Source organism: Triturus cristatus, chromosome 7, assembly GCF_964204655.1.
Source record: "Triturus cristatus chromosome 7, aTriCri1.1, whole genome shotgun sequence".
In the NCBI taxonomy this organism is placed as follows: Eukaryota; Metazoa; Chordata; class Amphibia; order Caudata; family Salamandridae; genus Triturus; species Triturus cristatus.
Genome location: NC_140590.1, coordinates 1,688,221,917 through 1,688,245,963, shown reverse-complemented (window position 1 = coordinate 1,688,245,963; position 24,047 = coordinate 1,688,221,917). Strand labels below are relative to the sequence as shown.

The 24,047-nt window shown below is 45.5% G+C and overlaps 1 protein-coding gene across 1 annotated transcript; it reads left to right on the top strand.

Moving 5' to 3' along the window:
- Positions 1–3,905: 3,905 nt before the first annotated feature.
- LOC146812753 (tumor protein p63-regulated gene 1-like protein) lies at positions 3,906–23,797 on the top strand. Its single transcript, XM_085619852.1, has 5 exons — positions 3,906–4,205; positions 6,049–6,140; positions 8,941–9,117; positions 15,108–15,261; positions 18,474–23,797. The coding sequence occupies exons 1-5, from the start codon at positions 4,014–4,016 to the stop codon at positions 18,666–18,668; spliced, it is 810 nt and encodes a 269-aa protein (XP_085475978.1). The 5' UTR covers positions 3,906–4,013; the 3' UTR covers positions 18,669–23,797.
- Positions 23,798–24,047: the final 250 nt, after the last annotated feature.

Here is a 24,047-nt window from a genome sequence, read left to right as displayed (position 1 = left end):
TTTCAGTGCTATCGAAGAAAATATACTTGAATGGAAAGCGAGTGAAAAGACTTCACCTGTTGGAGAATGTGAGGGGCTCAAAGAACTTGATCGGAGTTTTCAGAGAAGGGGTTAAACAGGGTCCTGGATGGTCAGGGAGAAAGATGTAATGAAGAAAAACGCTCATAAATCGATAACAGTACTAAAACATGCTCAAAAGGCAAAAATAAATAGAACACCAACCATGTCAATCGAGGCGGCGTTTAAAATTGCTTTGAAACGTGAAGCGCGCCGTTGGCGGATCCGTTTAAGCTACTCTTCGTTGCGGTGCTGTAATCGAACTGAAAATTATAATGGACAAGAATATAATCTAGATAAATCTAGTGCACAAAAGGGAAAATGCAATGCGCTGTAGTTAGACGCACCATCTGAGCAAAATACCTGTTAAGAGATGTAACAGACGAAAGAGCCGCCAGGTAGAAGATCTATGACAACGCACGTCTCTTCAAGAGGATAGGCGAAAATACTCGTGGCCAGATGGTCCGAAGAACACACTGACGTGTTGGAAGATCGTTTAAATAAACCAGTGGCTGATTGATTCATGACGCGAGGGGGCGTGTCATTCTAGAGGCGGGGACATAGATAGCCTTGCTGGAATATATGTCGTTACTACGCATTCCGTTGCAACGCATGCCTTTACCACGCATGCGTTACAACGAAATGTTTTTTCCTCGCATTGCCCTTACCTCGATCTTGCCTTTACCCCGCTTTTTCGTTTTTGGGGGGCAGACCCCCCCAAGCCCCCTTTATTCTTTTTTTTCCTTTTTCTTAGGTCTTCTCCGACACTAACGATGGTCTGACGCTTTTTTTTCCGACCAGGAAGACGTTTTTCCGTGATGACGTTGCTTGCGTGCTAAAGACGTCGTTGAAGCAATACGTGTTGTGAAGACGTTTACGAGGTAAGTGTGCCGTTGTAAACGTATCGCGTAGAAAATGCTTCGTGGTAAAGGCTGTTTCCCGCCTTGCTGTTGCACCCCCTAGTGGACCACTTGAAAAGGGCTGGCTTGCACGGCCGGAGGTTCTAGCCATATGGTAAGAAAATCATCTGCTTCAACTATGAGATTAACTGCCTTCTATTTGTAAAAACAAGCATTGGCATAACCACTTGATCTGCCTTTACTGTGGTGAACACGGTGCATGTAAACACGGTGATGTTCAATCTGCACTGCTTATGTCTTGCATCTGTGCAGTGTCCCTGTTTTACTGACTGCTATGTCTGTGCCCGTTTTTTATTCCCCCAAGCTTGCAGTGCTGCACAGTACCAGTTCTGTGGGGGCAAGTCTTAAACGAAGATGGAGCCTTGGGGCATGACCATTTGTGCTCGAGATTGAATGTACTATAGTACAAATGCAATGCAATAGATTTCGCAATTACAACACAGTAAGCTATTGCCATTTTGCATTGCACCATTTGATTAATGCATTTGATGAATGCTTCACGAAGGGAAAAAAAACAATAACATTTACAATGCCAATAGCTCGAAACAATGTCATTGCGAGACCTATTGCATTGTAAATGCTTGTTTTTTATATAGTGTGAACTCTACCTGGAGATATTGAAACGCTTCACATGAACACCAGTTACATTATACAAGGTCACATTCATTTCTTTTAGGCACTGGAGATTTGCCCAGAATCATAGGATGTTAAGTCATGGCCGAGACTCGAACCTAGCCTGTTCAGTTCCAAATTTGGAAGCTCTCGCTGTAACGCCACATCCTGAGTAGATCGAGGGTGGCACGCGGAAGGTACGTAATAGCTCGGCTCATTATGGGCTCGAATTTCCAACGGGACCTCAAGCTAAGGCAGGCTTCAGGCTCAAGCCCAGATGAAGCTTTCAGTGCCAGTCTTCCTAGTGTGAAATGTCAAGCCTTAGGCGTGATCACGGACCTTCTTACCCTTGAACTGCTATCACAATCTGCTTGGAATCCTGGGGCTGGTGCTAAAGCCGAGTTTGCCGGAAATTATAAGAACTGGGCTTTTGAGTATAGACATCAGCTCTTACTCTTCAATAACTCTCTAGATGCTCTGTGTGCCTGTTTGGAAGAGGATATGATGTCAATCTTGTGCTTGTAGGCTGACTTACAGAATTGACAAACATTGGATCCGCATTGGCCCACCCCAACAAACCCTTGGCTCATCCAAATGAAAATTCCTGGAGCCGGGCCTGCCTGGAGTATTTGAAATGTAGAACTCCAGAGGCCGTCCTTTATGAGGGTCATGCGGCGGCTTCTTTCCTGGGGCTTTGGGGCTCTTCCCACCTTATTTACGAGGCTTTACATTTTCTATTTGAAAGGCCGTGCTGCGTACCAGTCTCCCCGAGTGTAACGAGGCGGTCAGGTAAGGATGGGAGGGCCACTGTGCATCTGCAAGAATCCGTTTTACATAGGGCTTACCTGTTAACAGCCCATGATTTCCGTAAGGTAGACACCAACTGATATCAGCTGCGATTGGTTATGGAGCAAAACTAACTTCAAAGTTTGAGGACAAGAAAAGGGACAAGTGTGGCCGTGGCAGAAGTGAAAGTTTCAAGAACACAAGGCCACAAAGTGCATGATTTGCCTTTTGGCCTGCAGTTTCCAGGATTCGAAGATGTACCGTGAACCCCTTTCTCAATAGAAGACATATCAGGCAATACTTGAGCAGAATGTAAACAGGCAGCACTTTGGGATGCCTTAGGTGCACATGGGTAGTGGATGTTGGACTTCCTGAGACAGGGAATCATGTTTTTCCCCTTTATTGAGCCTTTTTTCTCAGGTGAATGGCAGGCCTTAGTCCGGTTAGTGATGTTTTAGCAATCTGTGGCCCGGTTCACCACGAGCCTTTTGGTGTAATCTCCGCACTGCAGTTTCTCATTGCGATGATTCCGCCACGAGTACGGAGGCTCTTCGTGAATCCCGCCCACAACGTCAAGATGGAACGCCGCAAAACCAAAGGGGATGGTGGACGGAGTGTTGAACATTGCAAGCACTCACCCCCAGTCAACTGATCTGGGTTTAATCCATCATCATTCTTTAGCTCACTCCGCCACCCCAGTTCAGACATGGCCATATGCAAATAAGATGGGACGCCACCATTCCGAATCCCCTTGGAAGAACTGGGCGTGGTTATTCGCTGCAATGCAGGCTGCTTCTCTCTGCCCCACCTGTTCAAACTTCACCAGCCACCACTGCCAAACGGTGAAGTTAATTTGCTTAGTATCCGGTCGCAGGCTAAACAGCAGAGACTATGTACTATGAGGCCAGCAGCTAGTTAGCGACATTGTCTTCAGCTCTAGAAGCAGGCTAACCAGACGACTCCATGACAACCGGATACTGTTTTTCCAGGTCTGGGCTGTCATTCCACAAACCATTGATTCAGGTGTGTTAGCCCAACCGATTGCATTCAGTTGAAGACTACAACTCCCATAATACACTAAGTACCAGAAACAAGCTGTCTCTGGGGCATGCAGTTGGTAACCAGATCCATACAAATGATACAATTGTAAACATGTGGCAGACAACATAGCAGGAAAGATGCACCACCTGCTGGAATCTGTGTAACCTGGAGATTATGGGTCAACAGTCACGCAGAAACCAGCTCAGTTGGGTAGCGCGCCTGCAGCAGAGATCTGCTGACCTGTGTGCCGCATCTTTGAACCGTGCAGAACAGACTCGTTTAGTCTCACATCTTTCCGGGATGGGGGCCTCGAGCCTCACTCACATGGGCTGTGCCACTGACTGTCATAAAATCCCAGAAGCAGCAGAGGTCCAGCATGAAGCGCTATATAAAAATGTATGTGTTGTTGCTATTTAGAAAGCGGGAGGGCGGGCGGGAAGGGGCGGGAGGCGCCTTTGACAGCGCTCTGTTTTGTGTATCTTCCGGGTGTCTAAGGGGAGGAGAGAGAGGGTGAAAAGCAGGTGCGGCAGGAAATACAGAAATAGTAGAGCGAGAACTAGAGAGACGGTCCCAGGAGAGAGACGGCGAGAGAGCGCCATGGAGCCGGTGACGACGGTGTGCGGAGGGCTCCAGGACACCCCCGCGGACCCCAGCCCCTCTCCCGCCTCCCACGTGGACCATCAGGAGGCCCTTGCGCACTTGTACCCCAAAGAGCCCCGCACGGGGTACGCCCCTAGCGCCTTGGAGCCGGCTCCGAGGAGGAGCGGCGGCGATTACTTCATCCTGAGGGTAAGAGGAACCGGCGACGCACAATGTCGTCGGACTGATGACTCCCGCCTCTCTTGTAGAGGGAGTCAGTCACTGAGGGAGTGTGTGAGTGATCCAGTGTGCCAGTATGTGAAGGAGCTGTGAAGGAGTATGTCATGTGAGTGAGTGAAGGCGTGAGGGTGGGCGAATAACTGAAAGCACAAGGCCACGCACGGGGTCATGGAACCAACGCAGGTGCACGAGTGAAGCAGCGAAAGAGTGCACTTGTGAAAGTTCAAGAGTGTGAGTGAAGCAGGAGGGCATGCGTGAATAAACTCACGGGGGTGCGTGAGCGAGGCTTTGGAAGCGTGAGTGAAACTGTGATGGAGTGGGTAAGTGAAACAACGAGCAATAGGGTGCCCCCGCTTTGAACTACAGGCTGAATTGCACTAAGTGAGCGAGTGGAGCAAACACTGCCCTAAGTAGGAGCGGCTGGTGTCCCCCGTGCACATTTTGAAAAGGAAAACACCACAATATGCTTTTTTGGGGGTTTAAATCCTTCCTGTCATCTTTCCTCCCACTGATATGTCCATCCTTGTATCTTTCCTCCCGTCCTTAGAGACGTTCTTCAATGTTTTTCTTTTTTTTCTTTCCATTATTCCTTCCATTATAATTAACTTGTTCTTTGTCAAAGGGTGATGTGGAACCTTAGCGTCTACAAAAAGTTGTTTATACATTTATGCATGAAACATTTGCGCCTGGTTCACAAAAGGTTTTGAGCGCCCAAGTTTGATTTGGATGGAACAAAGGACAGTCCAGGATTCAGAATTCCAAATGCCAATTCACAGAATCGCAATGAGTGACATTTTCGAAGCGCTTACTACAATAGCTACAAGTCCTATATTTTTCAAGCTAGTACTAAGCGTTTTTCAGTAGGGAAGAGAGAAGGCAGCACCCCAATAATATTTCATTGGGGGTGCTATGGAAGAGGTCTTTTTCACAGGGAAAAATATTTTCCATACAGAGAAGAAAAAAGTTATATATGTAAATAAATGTATGTTTCTGCAAGATTTCATTTTGGGTTTTTTTCCGCCCTGTGGAAAATCTGCTCGAGTAAATGTTGCCCAGTAGGCGCACTCCTAGGAATCTAGAGCTGGCCAAGGTTTCCAGGAGATTTTGGGGGATTTTTGTGGTTCCCCAAATATTTGGAAATCCTCCCAAGGAAGGATTCTAGGGGAAATAGCCCCACTTAATTGACTGTGTGATTACATGTTATATGTTGTAAAAAGCAATAAAAAGTATATTGAAATAAAAAAAGAAAAGGTCCAAGCTTTTACAAATGCTGTAAAGGAGGTATTTTTCCCCCTTTCTAAATTTCAAATGTTTTTTAAAAAAAAATCAATGCCTATCCTGGTTAATTTTCATGAAAAAGAAGATGGCGGTTGTAGTTTCAAGGTAATAGTAATAGTATGGTGGTAAATTAAACAAGAAAGGCAGAGAAAATCAATCAGGGGTTTGTAAAGCGCACTACTCACCCTTGAGGGTCTCAAGGCGCTGGGAAGGGGGGGGGAGCAGCTCCGGATTAGTCGAAGAGCCAGGTCTTGAGGTCCTTCCTTCAAGTGCGCAGGGTCAAGGAACATCTGATGTTCACAGGGAGCTTGTTCCAGGTCTTGGCTGCGATGGAGGCGAAGGCTCTCCCGCCCGTTCTCTTTCTGCGGATGTGGGGGACCCCCGCCAGGGCTAAAAAAGAGGAATCCAAAAGATCGGAAAAATGTATATAGTCCTGAGGTCTCCAATGTGGAGCTGAGCCATCTCTCTCTTGCCTTCTCCTATTCTCCTTGCTTGTCTATGTCTCTCTCATTTTCCTTTATCTGAATTCCCCCAGTCTGGAGTCCTGGAGCAGGCGATCAAAGATGTGACGGGCATCCTCTCGCCGGCTGTCGATGGAGATGTGCAGAGTGCCTGGATCCTCACGGGGTACGTGGTTTTCACCCTCTCACCTCTACTAGTGACCACTTCAATGATTATCAGTGGAGCCTGAACTCCTACCATGTTGTATAGAGGTCACCCAACCACACTGTGATAGTTTACGAACTTCCCCTGGAATAAAATGCTCCACACGTGACCTTGTCAGGGTGGGAAATTGATGATGTCCCCTCTCGGGTTGAGCACGCCATGCATGTGTTCTCTTTAGCTACTTAGGGCTTCCTCAACTTTGTCACCTTCATTTGCAGTGGGCATTTTGAGTTCAAAAACATATCTGTCACATATGTAGGAGACAAGTTTATTTGAGTGATAATGACAGTGGATGGGGGTAGGGGGTAGCATGAACTACCGATGGAAGACAGGCCAATGGGGTGGTGGGAGGATGGTTTATAGATTAGTGAGAGGGATACATATATGTGATATATACTGTAGTGGTACTATAGAGTTTGAAGTTTTCCTCTGTTCCGTCACAGAAATGACAGAAGAACAGAGTCCCATCTTCTTAACGTAAAGTCTGGGTCCCCTTTTGATCGGTGCCCTCCTAAAGTTATCCAACTAGTAGCCAGCACAATTGCTGCCCCCTTGACCTCAATCATAAACAGGGCCATCATCATAGGATGCTAGCCACGCTTGTGGAAAGAAGCCGCAGTTAGGCCTTTGTTGAGAGAACCTAATCTAGACCCCAACGACTTAAACTGTCGTCCCATATCTTTGTCCCAATACCTCCAACATTTTCAGAAAAACATCTAAATGTCCAGCTTATGTTCTATTTTGAGGAAGAGGAACTGCTGGACACTTCTCAATTTGGATTCAGGAGCAACCATGGCACGGAAACTGCCACAGTCTCAGCTGTGGACAGCATTAGAACATTAGTTGATGCGGGTCAGGCTGGGGCACTGATCCTATAGGATCTGTCCGCAGCCTTTGATACCATCTCCCAACCCTTCTGACAGATCAACTACTACAACTAGGTAAACAAGACTTGGCCCTGAAACTCTTAAAATCTTTCCTTTCCGGGAGATCTCAAGTTGTGTCCCACAACCAATTTAAGTCGGGCTCTTTTGCTCTGCCATTTGGGGCGCCTCAGGGATCTTCCCTAAGTCCAATACTGTTTAATCTATATGTATTTACGCTGCCTAAATTATTTGATTTTTGGGTTATAGGCATTCTCATATGCAGATGACACTCAAATAATTGCTTCTATAACAGATGGCAGACATTCTATATCCATCAATTTTAACAATTGCATGAAGACAGTTGCCAATTGGGTGAGAACTAATAGTCTAAAATTAAATGCAGACAAAACAGAAGTCCCTCCATATGGAATAATAGCTGGTGGCCAGATATGCTGAGATCGCTGCCTGTACCTACCAATTCGGAAAAAAATCTGGGTGTTATTGTGGACCAACATCTAGCTTTTGATCTTCAGGTTAACCGTACAGTTTACACATGTTTTAACGTTATCAGGATCCTCTGCAAAGGTTTCCTTTATATCCAAGTATCAACGCACACAAGTAGTGGTTCTGGCCTTGATTTCTAAGCACTTTATCTGAATATCAATAAGTCATCTTTGACCAAGCTGAAAACTGATCAAAATGCAGCAGCGAGATGTATACTAGGGGTGGGTGGAATTTGCGTAGTCCCGCTATGCAAAGCTCCGCAAAACGGTAAAAAATCTCCGCGATCACGCAGAAATTCCGCGAACACGCAATGCTTTTTTCTTGTTCGCGAACGCTTTTTGCATGCTCGGGAGGAAATATCTTGCGAACACGCATTTTGAGAACGCGAACAAGCAATAAATGCCGCGGAACGCAGAATTTTGGGCACTTCAGCGTTCCCTGCGGAACACGAAATTACCCAAATTCCACAAATTCCGCGAGCAGAACGGAATTTACCGTCCTGGCCTAATTTATACTGGAATCCCCAAATTTCAATCAATCTCGGCGGAATGAATTAAGCTTCCCTGGCTAGTAGTGAAAAAACGTAATCAGAGCGTTGTTTCACTGGTCTGTACCAACCAGACTTCTTCTACCAAATTATGGATTTCCCTCTCCCATCATGTTACGAGTATGAGAAACCACATGGCTTTTTGTAAAGCCCTTAAAACTTGTCTCTTCACTTTTATAAAATGCAGCCCTTGGAGGTTATGAGACGAGAGTCTGCTCCTACCATCTGGTCTGGCACTGTCTTTAGCACCTTGACGCTTTGGGGTATTCGTGCTCCTCTATAAGTTTACTTTATTTCATTTCATTTCATATGATGGGGTGGACAGTGGTGTGCAGGGCAAAAGACCAGCCCTTAGCTGGTGAGAAAAGAGGATTGTTGGTAAAAGTGTGTAGGGCGTCAGGCCACCAGCTGTTAGAACAGGGTAGGAGGTGGCAAAAGGGCTGGACAGTGAAGCAGCCAAGCAAGGTGTACAGGGACAGAGTAGAGGTTGGCGGAAGGACAGACGTCAGAGGGGAGACCTAACAGGATTGGACAGAAGAGAGGCCTGCTGAGAGAAGAGACATTCATGGGTGTTACTGGGGCCTACGTCATTCATGGGGGTCTCACGAAGAATCCCTTTAGTGAGACCACATGCATGTGTGGCTTATGGGGCCAAGTTTGACACGCCAGCGCTCAAGGAACCACATAAGGCGATATATATGTGATGCTTATTACTTGTCATCTAATGCCAAGGCCATGTGTCTGCGTCAGTAGACTTACGTATTTCCATAGCTAGGATAGAACTACAATGAGAAGATGTGAAGAGTGTTTAAGGCCCTTTCTTCATGATTTTTCTCCACTCTAGGGTCGACCACTGGAACCAGGACCAGGAACGCCTGGTGCTGCTGACACAGCACTCTCTGCTGCTCTGCCAGTATGACTTTGTGGGTCTCTGCAGCTCGCAGCTCTTCCGGGTGCCCCTCAACTTCATCGACACCATCACCTGGGGCCCCTTTACATATCCTTCCACCTCTCTGAACAAGTACGTCTGTATGTACTTACTAGGCGTTTGTCTATCCTGCTTATAGCCGAAAGGTGCGAGTGCTGTACAGGGTCGAAGGCAACGACAGAATAACCGAATGTCTGGGTTCTTGGTTCATCGTGATGTACTGTTCTTTCAAGTGAGGGGCCTGCATCTCCTTCCTAAACTGGAGCTGGATTTTGTTCCAGATCCTGGGTGCATAGCTGGAGAAGATCTGTTGCTGTTTGTTTTCTTTTGTGCACGTCTTCATCTCCAGTCTGCTGGTGTCCTTGCTGCGGGTGTGCCAAGAGCCACCGGAGATGGTGAGCGTGTTAGCCCGACAGGCAGTGGTGATGGCTGTGATGGCTTTGTAAATGAAGCAGCTGGTTTTCAAGATGGCGCCGGCCGACAAGAGGAGCGGGTGGGGTTCCATCACAGTGGGGGTGACGCAGTCATATTTCTTTAGCATTTTGAAAAGCGTGATGTGGTTTGCAGGAGGCTCTTATGAATGCCAGCATTAATCTGGGTGTGCGGGCGTGGAGCAGGGAGTTGCCACTATTCACATGCATGAGTACAAGGGCTTGAACGGTACTTGTAAATGAGACATAAGCATCTGTCAGCACTTTAGCGGAATGGTGGGGGGGTGTAATTAAGCGGAATCACAAGGGTGTAATGATTTGTGATGTCTTTATATGAGTTGTAGCTGGTGCTGGCACCATTCATATGAGTAGGTAGTAAACAGGAGTATTGTTTCTCACCGCTGTCTCTGGGGTCTGCTGGCCCAGCGAGGCCTAGATAACTGGGCTTTAGAGCTGAAGGTACGTCATGTTAAGTTATTCCAACGAAGTTTGTCCAGGTGACTAAGGGTTGAGGGGACAACAGTAGCAATATATATATATTGCTACCGGGTCGGTGGGCTGGAAATTGTTTCCAGTCTGCAACGAAGGAAGCAGTGCCAGTATGAGAGGCTTCAAAGCGCATGGAACCTACACAGGGTATGAATCAGTGATCGTGTGAACATGGCACCCATCCAGAGAAAATTAGCACCACACTACAAGTACCACAAATCTGTGGGAGACTGCTGAATTGCTCATTGGAGCGGGAGCCTATCAGAAGGCAGCAAATTGGAAATAAAGGTGTGGTGCCTGAGCCATTGAACACATGAGAATGGCCTCTGAGGAAGATAGTTTGAAACGCGTCACATATATATGAACAAGCCTGCTGGGCAGGCGAAACGCGTCCAAACCGGCTGTATAAGAAATAAATATCTTTCTGAACCTGGACACGGCGTCGTCATCCTTTGCCTTTGTACAGAGGACTTGGTTATATGAATCGGGCTGTGCTGGGGTAGCCCGTGGCAGACGACGCACCCTCTGATTAGGAGCGTGGCGGCAGTTACCTGAGCGAGGAGGAGCAACAAAAAATATATATATATATATATATATATTATCTACTGGCGGTCGCCAGTAGATAGTTATAGTTAGGACCGTGTTTCCATAGGAAATCTCAAAATTCTATTTTGAATAACTTTGGCGCCGGTTGACGAATCTTCGTGAAATTTTCAAAACTAATGGGGTGCTCCGCTCCTACCCTGAAAGTCTCGGGGGGATTCGTCAAGCGGGGGCCGAGAAAAAAGGGGGGTCCCAAAACGCGTTTTCCCCATGCATTTTCTCATAGGACCTTTAGTCGAAGGTACAGCCCGAACGGCTGAACAGAATTACTTGAAATTTGGCAAAGAGGTAGTCCTCAGGTCAGGGAAGTGCCTTTTGCATATATGGAGTCAATCTGTTCAGTAGTTCCTGAGAAAATTGAGTTAAAAGCACATAAATATCTATAGCCGGGCACCCTGCGCGCACCCTAACATGCGCGAGCGTAATTCTGATTGGTGGTTAAATGTTAGCCAACGTTCGAATCGGTCGAAATCAGGAAGTGTCGGCCGCCATTTTGTTTGTTTTGAGTGCGAGAGTGAAAAAGGAAGGTGGCGAACGTGAAAAGGGGGCAGGGTAGAGAGTTCCTGACCCCCTAGCCTTTGTCAGGGGGTCCCTGAAGGACACCGAAGGCAGAAAAAAAATGTACATTTTTTTCAAAAAATCGCGGGGTGCGCGCACGGTGCGCGCACTGTGAAAAACCCTAAAAAAAAAAATACACTTTTTAATACGTAGTTTATTGTAAAATAAATATATAAAAAATATAATAATACATACATAACTTAGCATTTAAAAAACCGTACAGATTCACTGAAAAAACCATAGGTTTCACACACGTTATAGTTAGGAATTAGCATTTAAAAAACCTTGCAAATTCACTTAAAAAACCATAGGTTTCACACATGTTATAGTTAGGTGGACATTTCACTCGTAAAAAAACAATGAAATTCCCCCGTTATAGTTAGTTCAGATAACTATAACTCGCGCGACCGCCACTCTATCACAAGGATGATGTCATGAGTGATGCCACTGACCAAGTCATGAGTGATGTAATATGTGACGTCATGAGCAGTGGATTGCGGGCGCGCGAGTTATAGTTATCTGAACTAACTATAACGGGGGAATTTCATTGTTTTTTTACGAGTGAAATGTCCACCTAACTATAACATGTGTGAAACCTATGGTTTTTTTTGTAAAAGACAAACCTATGTTTTTTTAGGTGAATATATATATATATATATATATATATACGGGCTGGGACCAGAAAGTTTGGGATATACACAATCTAATTCTTGCACTACACACTGAACAATGCACAATGAGCTAGATACAATGCTACAATATCCCCCGGCATTAAGAACAATCCCATGGCCACTATTAACTGCAGGCAGCCTATTGGTGGATAATCATGGTGGTCACAGAAGATGCTACGGTGCTCTGTGTGGTGGGTTTTGGCTCTGCAGTAGCCACAATAAGGGAACTGGGGAGCAGGGATGGTGTTATGGGCAAGCTGACAATCATACAAGTTCTGTGGGATGAAACCACATGCAGGCCACCATAGGGTACGCGGACCCAGAAAAGATAAATTACACACAATGGCTTGCAAACCAGGGTGTTGTGTCTCTTTGATGGACACAAAGAGAGTATCAGGGACCTCCTGACAGAATCAATAATTGCAAAAAGATCAGCCTAGTCTCTGGGATCTCTGTCACTGGCTCTCCTTCCTGAATAAGTGGGGGGTGTGAAAGGCCTGTGTCCCCCATGCCAAGGTAGCTCTGTTCCTCCAGAGTTGATGCTTCTGGCACCAGGCTGCGAGGAGGCCTCATGCTGAACAGCTCATCAGCTACACTTTCCCGCCTTTAAGGATCATCTCAGAAATGGCTCAGGTTCTTTTTCGCTTTAATCCCCTGAGTCACTGCTAAGATGCACAACCAAGTAAGAGGGGTAGATTGGTCCAGCAGGCACCAGTCTCTTCACAGGAAGTACCCACACCCTGGAGTCTGTTCACAGCATGATACTTCCCATGATCATCTTCGTTGCCCCCCCCTCCATGAACACTAGCATACACCACCCTCAAAGAAGTATGACACTCACTTAACTTGCAGCACAACATTTGATTGTTAATATAGCAATTAACTTGCAATAGCCTAGCATAGAAAAACAACAAACAAACCTTAACCGAGACATAACAAGTGAAGAGTAAGTTATGAAGACTACTATTTGGCATAGACAAAAGATAAACAATCACACCAAAAGGGAAATAATGACGCAATTATGCAAATAGGTTCAAGCCGGTCATCAACATATTGTTTCAAAAAAATTGAAAAAAATGAATCAACTCAAAGAAACGAAAACTTGACATTAAAGACTCTTAGAGAAAATACTGTATTTGTGTAATGTACCCATTAACAACTTAAAGTACATAAACCAGAGACATCAGATTCACATAATAGTTTGTCTCTTAAAAGCTCATCTCATCTTCTGGCAGCTGGCAGTTTGTAAAAAAAAATACCGTGCATTTGGTATTAGTAGATAATTTGCGAGCAGGGCCCTGAAATTTCACCTATCTAGGGGCCTCCACAGGGTTTAATCCGGCACTGCTGATATGATAGGTGAAAATCTGAAGGTGAGATCATTGTGGTTACATTCCAGCCAATCACATGTGAGTAGGGGTTTAACTTGGGTAGGAGGAGTGGTTTTGATGTCCTTTATAAGCTCTTGTCCTTGGAGCCAGAGGCGAGAGGTCCTAGGGCTGCATGCGTTGCTGCGGATGCGCATGGACTGATGCCAGAAGAAGGCGAGAAGGTCCGCATTCCCCTGCGGTGCATCTTTTTACCTCATTTGGTGCTACATGCCAAACCAGAAACTTTGAAGATCGAAGAACCTCTCAAGGGAGCAATATTGCCGCTCTCATGAGATGTGAAAGTGATGGGAGGACAGACCTCGGACGGTCAGACCTGTACACCTCTCACTTCCAAGATATGTGTAGGTGTCCATGTATTGATGGTTTAGTACTTTTTGCTTTGGGTTAATAAGACACGACTAAGAACTAGGACAGAGTCTAGTTAGAATAGCACTATAGTGTATGGGGATAAATTCAACCATTGAAAGGTTTTCTGAATCTAATTAATGGCAAATATAATGTCCAATTTTATTCCTATTGGTATTTTGTTTAATAATGGGTACAATTTGTGCCCTGTCTCTTGTTTTAATGATCCATCACATGATGTCACAGACATTATCTAGAACTTCCACGAGTCATAGTTAATGAACAAAATGTATATACAACCAATATTGGAGTGCGCCTTTAAAGAGAATTCAGTGTGCAACGTTCTTAGCATAAGAACATGTGAGTCTCTGCCATGTAAAATGTCCTTATCAAATTACATGCATATTCATACATATATGACAAAGCTATAATTGTGAGGTTTGCTTTTCTCATTTTTAGGTCGAGCCTGGGCAGCGCATGCCCTGCACTTCGAGGCATGCTGTATTCGAGTATGAGTTGAAGCTCTGCCCACTCTCCGCCCATATTTTTAATTGGCTTGTGTCACTGTCCTTTGTAAAAGCTGGCTTCTGATTCGTTAGTAGGCTTCTTAATCTCTCCTTAGTACAGCCATGCAACCTCCCATGAGGACTGGCCCTTTTACTTCGGGTGTTACACGGTATGTCTTAGTTAGTCTGTAAGCACTATTTTCATTAATGAGTTTCTCCTACTGCAGGCACAACATGCTTTCCTGCAACATTCAGGGCACCATGCGCGCTTTAACATTTCAAGCAGTTTGGCACAATGGCGCCCGCTTCTTTGAAATGAAATAGGTCTTGCATGTACAAGAGTTTCAGCTATAGGTATTGTAAATAACAATGTCTTTTATGTCTGTGTTAATTATCAAAACAATTCGAGAAAAGGCATTGTCATTTACAATGCCAATAGCTTACACTCTTGCAAATGCAAGACCTATTGCGCTGCAAATGCTTGTTTAGAATAGTTGTCATTGGTCGATTATTCTCTTGAGCTAACAAACCTAGCTGTGTACCATTTCCCAAGATAGGGATTTTCGGGGTTGGTGGGCACTACAGTTTTAGCAACCTGGCAGTTCTTAATCCCAAACTGGATTCTGTTTTTGGAGTGGCCCGTCAACCACTTGTATCCAATAGAAGGCATTTTCATATGAACAGACACCGTTATGTGGCGGTTAGACAGGAGCCTGTGTTAAAATCTTGTACTGCGTGCTCTGCTTTGTGTGAAGTGCTCACCCCTGGGCTAAGCAGTAAGACACGTCACTGTCATCTGTAATACGTAGAAAACAAAAAATTTAAATGGGCGGTAAATAAGGGCAGTTCCCCCCCTAATGTGTCTTGTTCGTCCAATGAGGAGAGGCATTTTGTTTTGCTCCCTTTTTATGTGTCTGTTGCATGGGAAAAGGTATTTTATTACGTGGATTGGAAATTATAGGAGCAGATCTCTGATTGGTTAATGCAGTCTTTCCATCTCTCTCCTCCCTACTCTACTGCTCCCTCTCTTTCACCCTCCCTCGCTCCGGCTTACAATGTTTGGTCTATCTTGCTTTCTATCCACTGCAGGCGCGAGGGACAGGCCCTGCGTATCCAGTGGGACAAACTACGCGAGCCATCTTTCCTCTCACGCTGGAACCCGTGGGCGAGTGACCTCCCATACGTCACGCTGGCAGATCACCCGGCAGCCGGGAGAGACGAAACGGTGGCCCACATGTGCCAGGTAATGACGGACAAATTGGCCTTCGTTTGATATCTCCTACACCATAAAAGACAAGTGGCCCCTGCACCTATAAAGTTATAATTAGTAACACCATACCTGCCAACTTGAACAATAAGCATTGGCATAGCCAATAGGTCTCGCTTTTGGGACCTTATAAGTATTTAGTTATGCAGCATAATATCCTTGGTGCAACAACATTAACTGTTGCATAGTTAAAAACTTATAAGGTCCCAAAGGCGAGACCTATTGGCTATGCCAATGCTTGTTTAAGTTCTTCCTGTAAGTGAAATACAGGGTTACTATCTTTCGTAGTGTATTAGTATTTGAGACACATTAAAATATGGGTTTTAAATGAAACTTATGGAATTACTGAATTTCTCAGAACATAGTAGTATTTGCACTGCATACTTCAATATACTTGAAAGGAAACAAAGATTTGCTTAGCTCCTCAATGTGCATTTGTATGGTCGACCCAGGTGTCAAACTGGGATGCCCTTGGGTAGCCATGCGCTATACAAGTGTATATTCAATTCAATTCAAACACAAGGGACACAGAATAACTTATTTCCTAAGAATGTAGTTGTGGTGACTGTTGTCATCAGAGCCACAAGGAGTGTTCGGTATTTACTAAAAATGCACTTGTGAAGTCAACCCACATGTGATCCAGAAGTCACACAGATAAGTATCATACAGATAACGGGTATGTATTTGTGAGAACAGCTTGATTGTGTTTCTTATTATGAATTCAATAACGTCTGAAAAGCAGCAGTTTTGAGTGAAGGGTGGAAGGTCAACTTTTTAAGAACTAAAGGAAGAAAAAGACTAACATGGTAACGTAAGGGATTGGTTGTGCCATTGAAGTAAACCCAGGTGCAATTTAAAACTCCTTCATGGACTTCTTTTTTTCAGTGCTGCTACCGTATATGTGTAACCCAACCTGACCAGCACTTAACTTAGGCATCTACTCCATTCTAGTGGAGGAGTGCTTCAGAGAGATCCATGAGGGTCCTGGAAAAAAGTCATACGGTAAAGACAATTATTAGATTAGTTACAGCAATGGAGATGGACCTCATTGTAATTCTCCACTAGCTTCTGTCTGTTTAGAAGGAGTTTCTCCCTAAAACTCCAATTAAAAGTTTTCTTTTGTTATAATTTCTCCTCCCTTCGGCCGTGAAAGCGAAAGTGATGGCAGGGACGCGCTCTGTGGTGGGGGAGGGGCAGAGCGAGGCGCTTGGGAGAGCAAGGCTTAATGAGCCATTAAAGCCACATGGAGGCTGCGCGCGTGCACACGCTCGTGAACGCAAGCTTGAGGCCAGGAAAAGATTGTGGTAGCACTTTGAAAAGCCACTAACTAAATGTCTCGCTGAGCAGCGCATGCGCTGGCTCAGCGAGACCTAAAAATCTAATAGGGTGAGGAGCGGGCGGGGTTTAGGAGGGGACGGGACCTCATGTGAGAAGTACATAAATAGCCCTTTTGCCGCCACCCCGCCGCCAATCCCCCCTCCTCCTAAAAACAAGAAGCTTGCTGAAGCTGGTTCCGATGTCCTGGAGTGTTTTCACACCCGTTAATGGACGTTGGCATTTCAAAGCCTCGAAAATGAGGTGGAATCCACTATTTACAGTGGTTTTCAGCTCTTTTTCCCTGCCACCCAAGGCCGGACTGGCATTAGCAGGCACCAGGCGTTTCCCCGGTAGGCCGCAAGGGTGGGGACCAGTTTTGGTCCCCTGGGGGGCCGTTTCTGTTACCGGGGGTCGGCAATGTCATCCCCCTGTAACAAAATCGTCCGAAACCGGCCCTCGCAAACTGCTCGGCTGCACTCCCCCTCAACACAGGGGGGGGCGGCTGAGCAGTTTGCCAGGGCCGGTTTCTGTTCCCAGTCCGGGTAATGGGAGCTGATATTGTGTGTCCAAATCTGGCACCGTGTGAGTTGGCAGGTCTGTAACACCTAGGACTGGATTAGTTTTATTCCACGGGGATGAAGCCATTGGAGGACCATTTTTGGAGTTTCTGTACTGCTGCTGGCACCTCTGCCATTTCCCTAGCTCCCCAAGGTTGAGAGCAGTAAGTGCAGCGGGGCTTCATGAGGGAGAAAGAGAGGGAGAAAAAGAATGAAAGAGGGAGAGATCAGAATAGGAAAACAGATGAATGGAAAGAGAGGGATTGACGAAGATGACAAAAGAATCGCATTTTTGCTAGGACTGCTTTTGGTTTCCGGCTTTGTGCAGTGCTTAATTTGTATAAAAATAAGTCCTTGGCCCTCATCAGGAGGGCATTGCAGCTTGCACAACACATTGCCCTTGCAAGCACAGCCAATAACAGAACCAACGGTGTGATAGTTAGTACCAGCGCAGTTACTATCACACCCTACAAGTGTGACAATACAGATTATTCCAGGCCTCCAAAGCTATAAGAATGGCTTGGATAGCAGGTATTAGTCATCTTTAATATATATTGAATTAATAAACAGCTGTTATTGTGGTCATCTCTAATTTAGGCAAACATCACCACCATGTGGCAAACTGTCATAAGTGAAGGTGTTGACAAATAAGGACGAGCACTGAAAACCTCTGGCTCAAGTTAAGCACTGCCCTGGTTACATCTCCTACCCCAAGAGACATCCATGTCCCCTGTACCTGTTAACCAGTATGCAGTCCTCTCTTTCGGCATAAAATACAACCCATCACACCCTTGTAGAATGTGAAAACATGAACTGAAAAAAAACATAGTGTGAAAATATAGACGAAAAATATTAATTGGCAAACTATCTCATAAGTTTTTCCTCCTAGACTTGCTATTTTACTATGTTCTTTTGGTTTTGATGGTATTTCCCCTGGGGAAAATATTTTATAAGAAAATATGGCGCTGTGTTGTTATTCTTCAGATGCAAATACAGTACAGCTGTACACTTGGGTCCAACTTAATCTTTTCACTATATCTTAGGATCAGCCAATAAATGGTGCTTATTTAAAAAGAATGAATGCAAATGTTTTGACTGTGGATATGAAGACGCCTTAGTTAGTAACAATTATTGTTCTATTAGAATCACAAATGTTGTATTTTTATTCCTTAGACTCAGTTTGGTTTATGTCAGTTGACCTAGCTCTTATGGTAACAGACCGCTCCTCTGCACCTATCCCTTATGACAGTACCTAGGGTTGTCTAGTATGCCAGAGTAGACAGTCCTCTGAAAGTGTGTCCTTCTCGCCCACAGCTGGAGAAGTTCAAGGCGCAGCTGGTGGAGCGGGTGCAGGCGGAACATGCCGTGGACCCTCTGCCGGGCCGTGCCAATGGCCTCCTGGTGCTGGAGAAGCCGATTCCAATGGACACCTACGTGGGACTGGTCTCCTTCATCAGCAGCAAGGCCGAGCTGGGGTACTCCAAGTCCAGGGGGCTGTTTGGATTTTGAGAAGCTTGACCCACTCTTCGATGACATCATAGAGCCATCCCATGAAGCTTTGCGGGCCCAACCTCAGGACTGTCCCCCAACGGGTAGCAGACAGACTCTGGCCCAATGGCAGAATGACTGGTGTTTCCTATTTAGAACTTTATTTTATAAAACTGTATATATTTAGTAACAAAAACAGTCTTTTAGTGTGATTATCCAAAGAAGTTAGCTACCCCTTTTATAGTTGCGGTCTTCTGAAGTCCATCCCCTGCCCTGGAGTTGTCCTCGCGGCTTCAGTTCAAGGCACTGTCAGTGTCTCCTCTGTACTGAATGCACAGAGGGCTTCGATTCTCAGCACTTTCATTCAACACCCCTGTCCTAGAGACAGCTATTCGGCCATTACAAGCGTAGACATGTGCACGGCCACACTGGATACCGAAACAGGCCCTGGCAAACAGCTCGTCCGGCCCCTGGGAGTGGGCATGCGAGCTGTTTGCAAAGGGCCGGTTTTGGCCGCTTTTGTTACAGGGGGCCAATATTGTATCTATGCTGCAAAACCTACCCCCGGTAACAAAAACGGCCACCCAGGGGTCTAAAACCAGTCCCCACCCTAGCAGCCCACCAGGGAAACGCCCGGTGCCTGCAACGGCCAGTCTGGCCCTGGACATTTGGTGCGGCTCCTTTTCCCTACAGCATCCTGAGACCACTGTATCAAGCAGGGAGGTGAGCAGACTAGGAGTTCCAGGTTAACACTGCTCTTCTATATGCCTTAGAACAGCGGTTCTTAAACTTTTGACTTCTGAGGAACCTTAATGAATTGATTCTCGAAGCCGACAGCCGAGTAAGCAATTTCTATTATTTAAACCCACAAACAATACAGAAAAATACAGAAAAAATTATATGTCAAGCAAATACACAAATTATAATATCTTTCATTTAAGTCACTAACAAAAAATAACATTTTAACAGGCAGTTTGAAACATTTCAAAATGTAGTTTTATTTCTAAAAGATGAATCAATATGCTACACTCTAGGACATCATTTTGCCTTTTTGCTCTTTTTTATTGACACATTCCAGTGATGCTTCAATTGAGAACACCAATCGTCTATTCTACATTTGGTTTGCTGTACTTGTGCTGCTCCCACGAATCAATATAAGATAATAACTTATTTTTTAGCTTCCAGTTTCAAATTCCTTCACATTTGCAGAGTGTTTTAAAACTTTACATTTTGAATGTTGCATTTTAAAGAATATGTGCTTCATTAATCTGCTAATATTTGATTTTCTTAGCACCCACAGACCCCCTGATAAGGTGTGTTACACCCAAAGGGTTTCCCAGACCATGGGCTAAGACCACTGCCCCAGTGGGCTGCTGCCTCATAAGGCATTAAGTCTATCACCGACTGGCATGAGCCCCACAACCATACAGAACACCACAGCCCCATACAGAACACAGCATCCAGACTCGTCCTCGGCATCCCTCGACACGAACACATCACCCAACATCTGCGGAACCTACACTGGCTCCCTGTTGATAAGAAAATTACCTTCAAAATACTCACCCACGCTTACAAATGTCTCCACAACACTGCCCCCCAATACCTCAACGAGAGAATCTCACTCCACGTACCCAAGAGAAACCTCCAATCTGCCGACCTCGCCCTCGCCAAAACTCCTCGCACCCGCAGAGCCAGAACAGGCAAAAGAACCTTCTCCTACATCGCGGTCAAGACCTGGAACAAGCTCCCGATCGACATCAGGTCCCCCGTTCTCCCTGAACATCTTCAGGAAGACGCTCAAGACCTGGCTCTTCGACTGAACAGATCTGCACAACACCCCCTCCCAGCGCCTTGAGACCCTCACGGGTGAGTAGAGCGCTTACTATTCCCCTGATTGATTGGCAGCATCCCATGCAGCAGCTAGAAGAGCCTGCATTACCAACCCCAGGCGCTACAAGGATGCCATAATGAGTTCAACCATTAATCCCACTCATCACCCAAGATCAGCCCTTCTCCATACTGTTGCTACAATGTCCCTCCCTCCTACATCTAGAATGTGCGTAGCTGCCGCTGAGGGCCTGCCCCACAGGACTCAACTGGCTGACACTGCTCTTTATCAGTTTAGTGCCTGATCCATGCTTGGCGCACCTTGTGTCATCCACAAGCGGAGTCCAGTGGAGCAAGGACAGTGTTTATACACCATAGATGCACCTGCTGACCCCAAAGTCAATCAGCACTTTGAAATTCCATGCAGTGTGCTAGAATTGGCTGTGGTTCTGCCAATACGCTCCCTTCACGGAAGAGAGCGATGGTGAAGGCACTATTAAAAAAGCCTAGCCTCGACCCTGATTTCCTGGGAAAATATCGTCCCATCTCACTTCTCCCAGGGATCAGTAAAATAGCAGAAAAACATGTCAACTCAGTGCTGTCGGCATTCCTGGAGACTCATAATCTCCTCCACCCATCACAGACTGTCTTCCGACCACTCAAAGGAACAGAAACTGCTCTGTTAACAGTAGTTGCAGAGTCTAAAAAGATCCTGGTCACCGGAGATACCACTGTGGTCATCCTCTTGGACCTCAGTGCAGCCTTTGACACGATCACCACCAAATTTTGGTCCGTAGACTTATAAATCTGGGGGTGCCCGGGGTTGCTTTAGCATGGCTGCAATCCTTTTTGGATGATAGATCCTTCCAGGTCTTTAAAGCTGATGTGGCCTCAAAACAAGTGCCACTCCGCTGCGGAGTTCCGCAGGGATCATCCCTGAGTCCCACCCTATTTAACATTTACATGAGCCCGTTAGCGGAGATTGTGCTGCCTTTTGAGATACATATAGTGACCTACGCAAAAGACACGCAACTTGTAGTGGGACTCAACCATTCTGACAACTCCTCTTCTAGCCTCCATCCTTGTTTGGAGGAGGTAGCCAAATGGATGAATAATTCCTATTTGAAGTTAAATGGAGAAAAGACTGAGATGATGATTTTAGGAAACTCTGCCCTTTTTGAACCTAAAATAATGTGGCCGGCTTGCCTGGGCCCTGCTCCGGCCCCCAAGACCCAGATGAAAAGCCTGGGTATTTGGCTGGATCAAGACCTGCGTTTTAAGGTTCAGGAGCGTAATGTTGCGGCCTCCTGTTATGGCATTCTAAAGATGTTTCGCAAAGTCCTTCCACTTCTCCCCTTCCATGCAAGGAAGCTCATGGTCCAGGCGTTCATTCTATCGTGCCTGGACTATGGGAATGCCCTTTATTTAGGGGCCCCATCCGCGACCATCTCAAAACTCCAGACGGTCTAAAACTGTGCAGCCAGGATTCTTCTGGAAATCCCAAAATGCCAATCTGCAAAACCAGCCTTAAAATCTCTGCATTGGCTCCCGATCAAGGAGAGAGTTAATTTTAAGACTATGTGTATTGTTCACAAGACACAAGCAGGGAAGGGGCCTTCCATCAATCGTTCTATTGTTTGGCCCTACCTCGCAAATAGACACCTCCGTTTGGACGATCTGCACCTCACCGCAGTTCCCACGATTAGAAAAATAGAAGGGGGGGTGGTCGTCTGTTTTCTTATAATGCCGCTAAGTTCTGGAATACTCTTCCACTTCATCTGCGTAAGGCACCCAACCATCTGGCCTTTCGTAAACTGTTAAAAACTTGGCTCTTCCCCTAGTATGGTTGTGTTGTCTATCAGTTGCCGCTGTCAGCGCTGGAATGCCCCCGGGTAGCTACGCGCTTAATAAATGTTTTATTCATTTCATTTCACTTTTTGGTCACTTCACACATAACTTAATCCTACTCCCAGGATATGGCCAGCCATGCAATTGGCTACCTACCAGTTCAGACGCTCTGTAATTACCAGTGATATCCATGTAATTAGCAGAGAGATGGCCACCTTAAAATGCATTCAGAAATGGACATGCACTAGGGTGACCACCTGGCAAGAAGCTGAATTCTGGACAATTACAGTAAAAATTCAGGACATAAATTCAGGACAAAGGCTCAAAATTCAGGACAAAAGGTCGATTTTTCTGACTCATCTCAGGGGTTTGCACGAATATAAAATAGCCAGTTGACAGAAGCACCAAGTCCAAATAGTTTTTTGTACTTTTGTCGTATTACACATCGGAGTATTGAGCAAATGTTCACATATAGTTGGACATATTTAAAGATGAAAAAAATAGCAAACATATACAGTTGAAGCAAAATTTGACAGCCGACAAAGAATGATAGAGCCACTGAATGTAGACTTAGACTTCACAGGCAGTAGCAATACTAGAGAGTGTGAAAATTAGAGAATGGAGGAGAGACAGAAAGACAGAAGGTTGGAACAGTGAGAGTGACTAGTGAGAGAAGAAATTATGCAAGGGTTAATCAGCTAGATGAGAGAAAGAACGGATGATATAAGAAAAGAAGATCACAGAAGGCGATGGGGCAGAGAAAGAAGCGGAAAACAGATCTAGAAAGATGCTGAGAGTGACACAGAGAAGGTTGTAAAGAGAAACAAGCATTGGCATAGCCAACAGGTCTCGCCTTTGGTACCTCCTAAGTGTGCAGCCATGCAGCACATTATCAGCTAGTGTCAGCGCAGGGTGAGCTAAGGTGCACTACCACAGGTAGTTACTAGAGGTTCATGGATAGGAATATACAGCACTGGGTGCACTATGTTGCACTACCACATGTTACTAGAGGTCAAAGAGAAGGAGGAGGAAGAGGAGAGGTGTGCACAAAGAGAGAGGGGGAAGAGGAGAGGTGTGCCCGAAGAAAGGGGGTGGGGGAAATGGGGAGGGGGAAGAGGAGAGGGGAGTCGACAAAATTCCAACAATTCCGTCAGCAGAACGGAACATTTCACCCACCCCCACTACTGATTGTGTTGTTAATAGGAATAGTGGCTATGCTATCAGTTTTAATGTTTCTAGCCATTGTACAAACATTTACTGCGGTCTCTGCATCAAAGAATGCGGTGAAGGTGAAGTTATGGAGGGTGATCGAGGATTTGAATTGGGACCTTCATTTTTATCTAGGGTGAAGTGGAGTTCACATTTATGGTTGTGGTAAACTGGGATAGTGATCTTCTTTTGTGTTCTTTGAATCTAGGAAGGAAAAAAACGTGTCTGTCCAGGATCATATGTCCTCAATAAAAATGTAAAACATATATGGAGCCCAGTTTGAGATTATGGTATTTGTCACTGACTGAGGTTTCTAGGTTACCAGCAGGGCTTTGCATTTTAACATGCATACAGGGGTCAGAGGCTGATCTTGTGTGAAGCTCTTTTCGTTTTAAACCAGTTGTCAAAAATAATATCATATAATTTTTTTTGATTACTATTGGTCTTAAAAGCAGATTCTATGGGGTACAGCCACAATATGCAGTCATGGAGTATCACTCAGGACAGAGAGTAGTG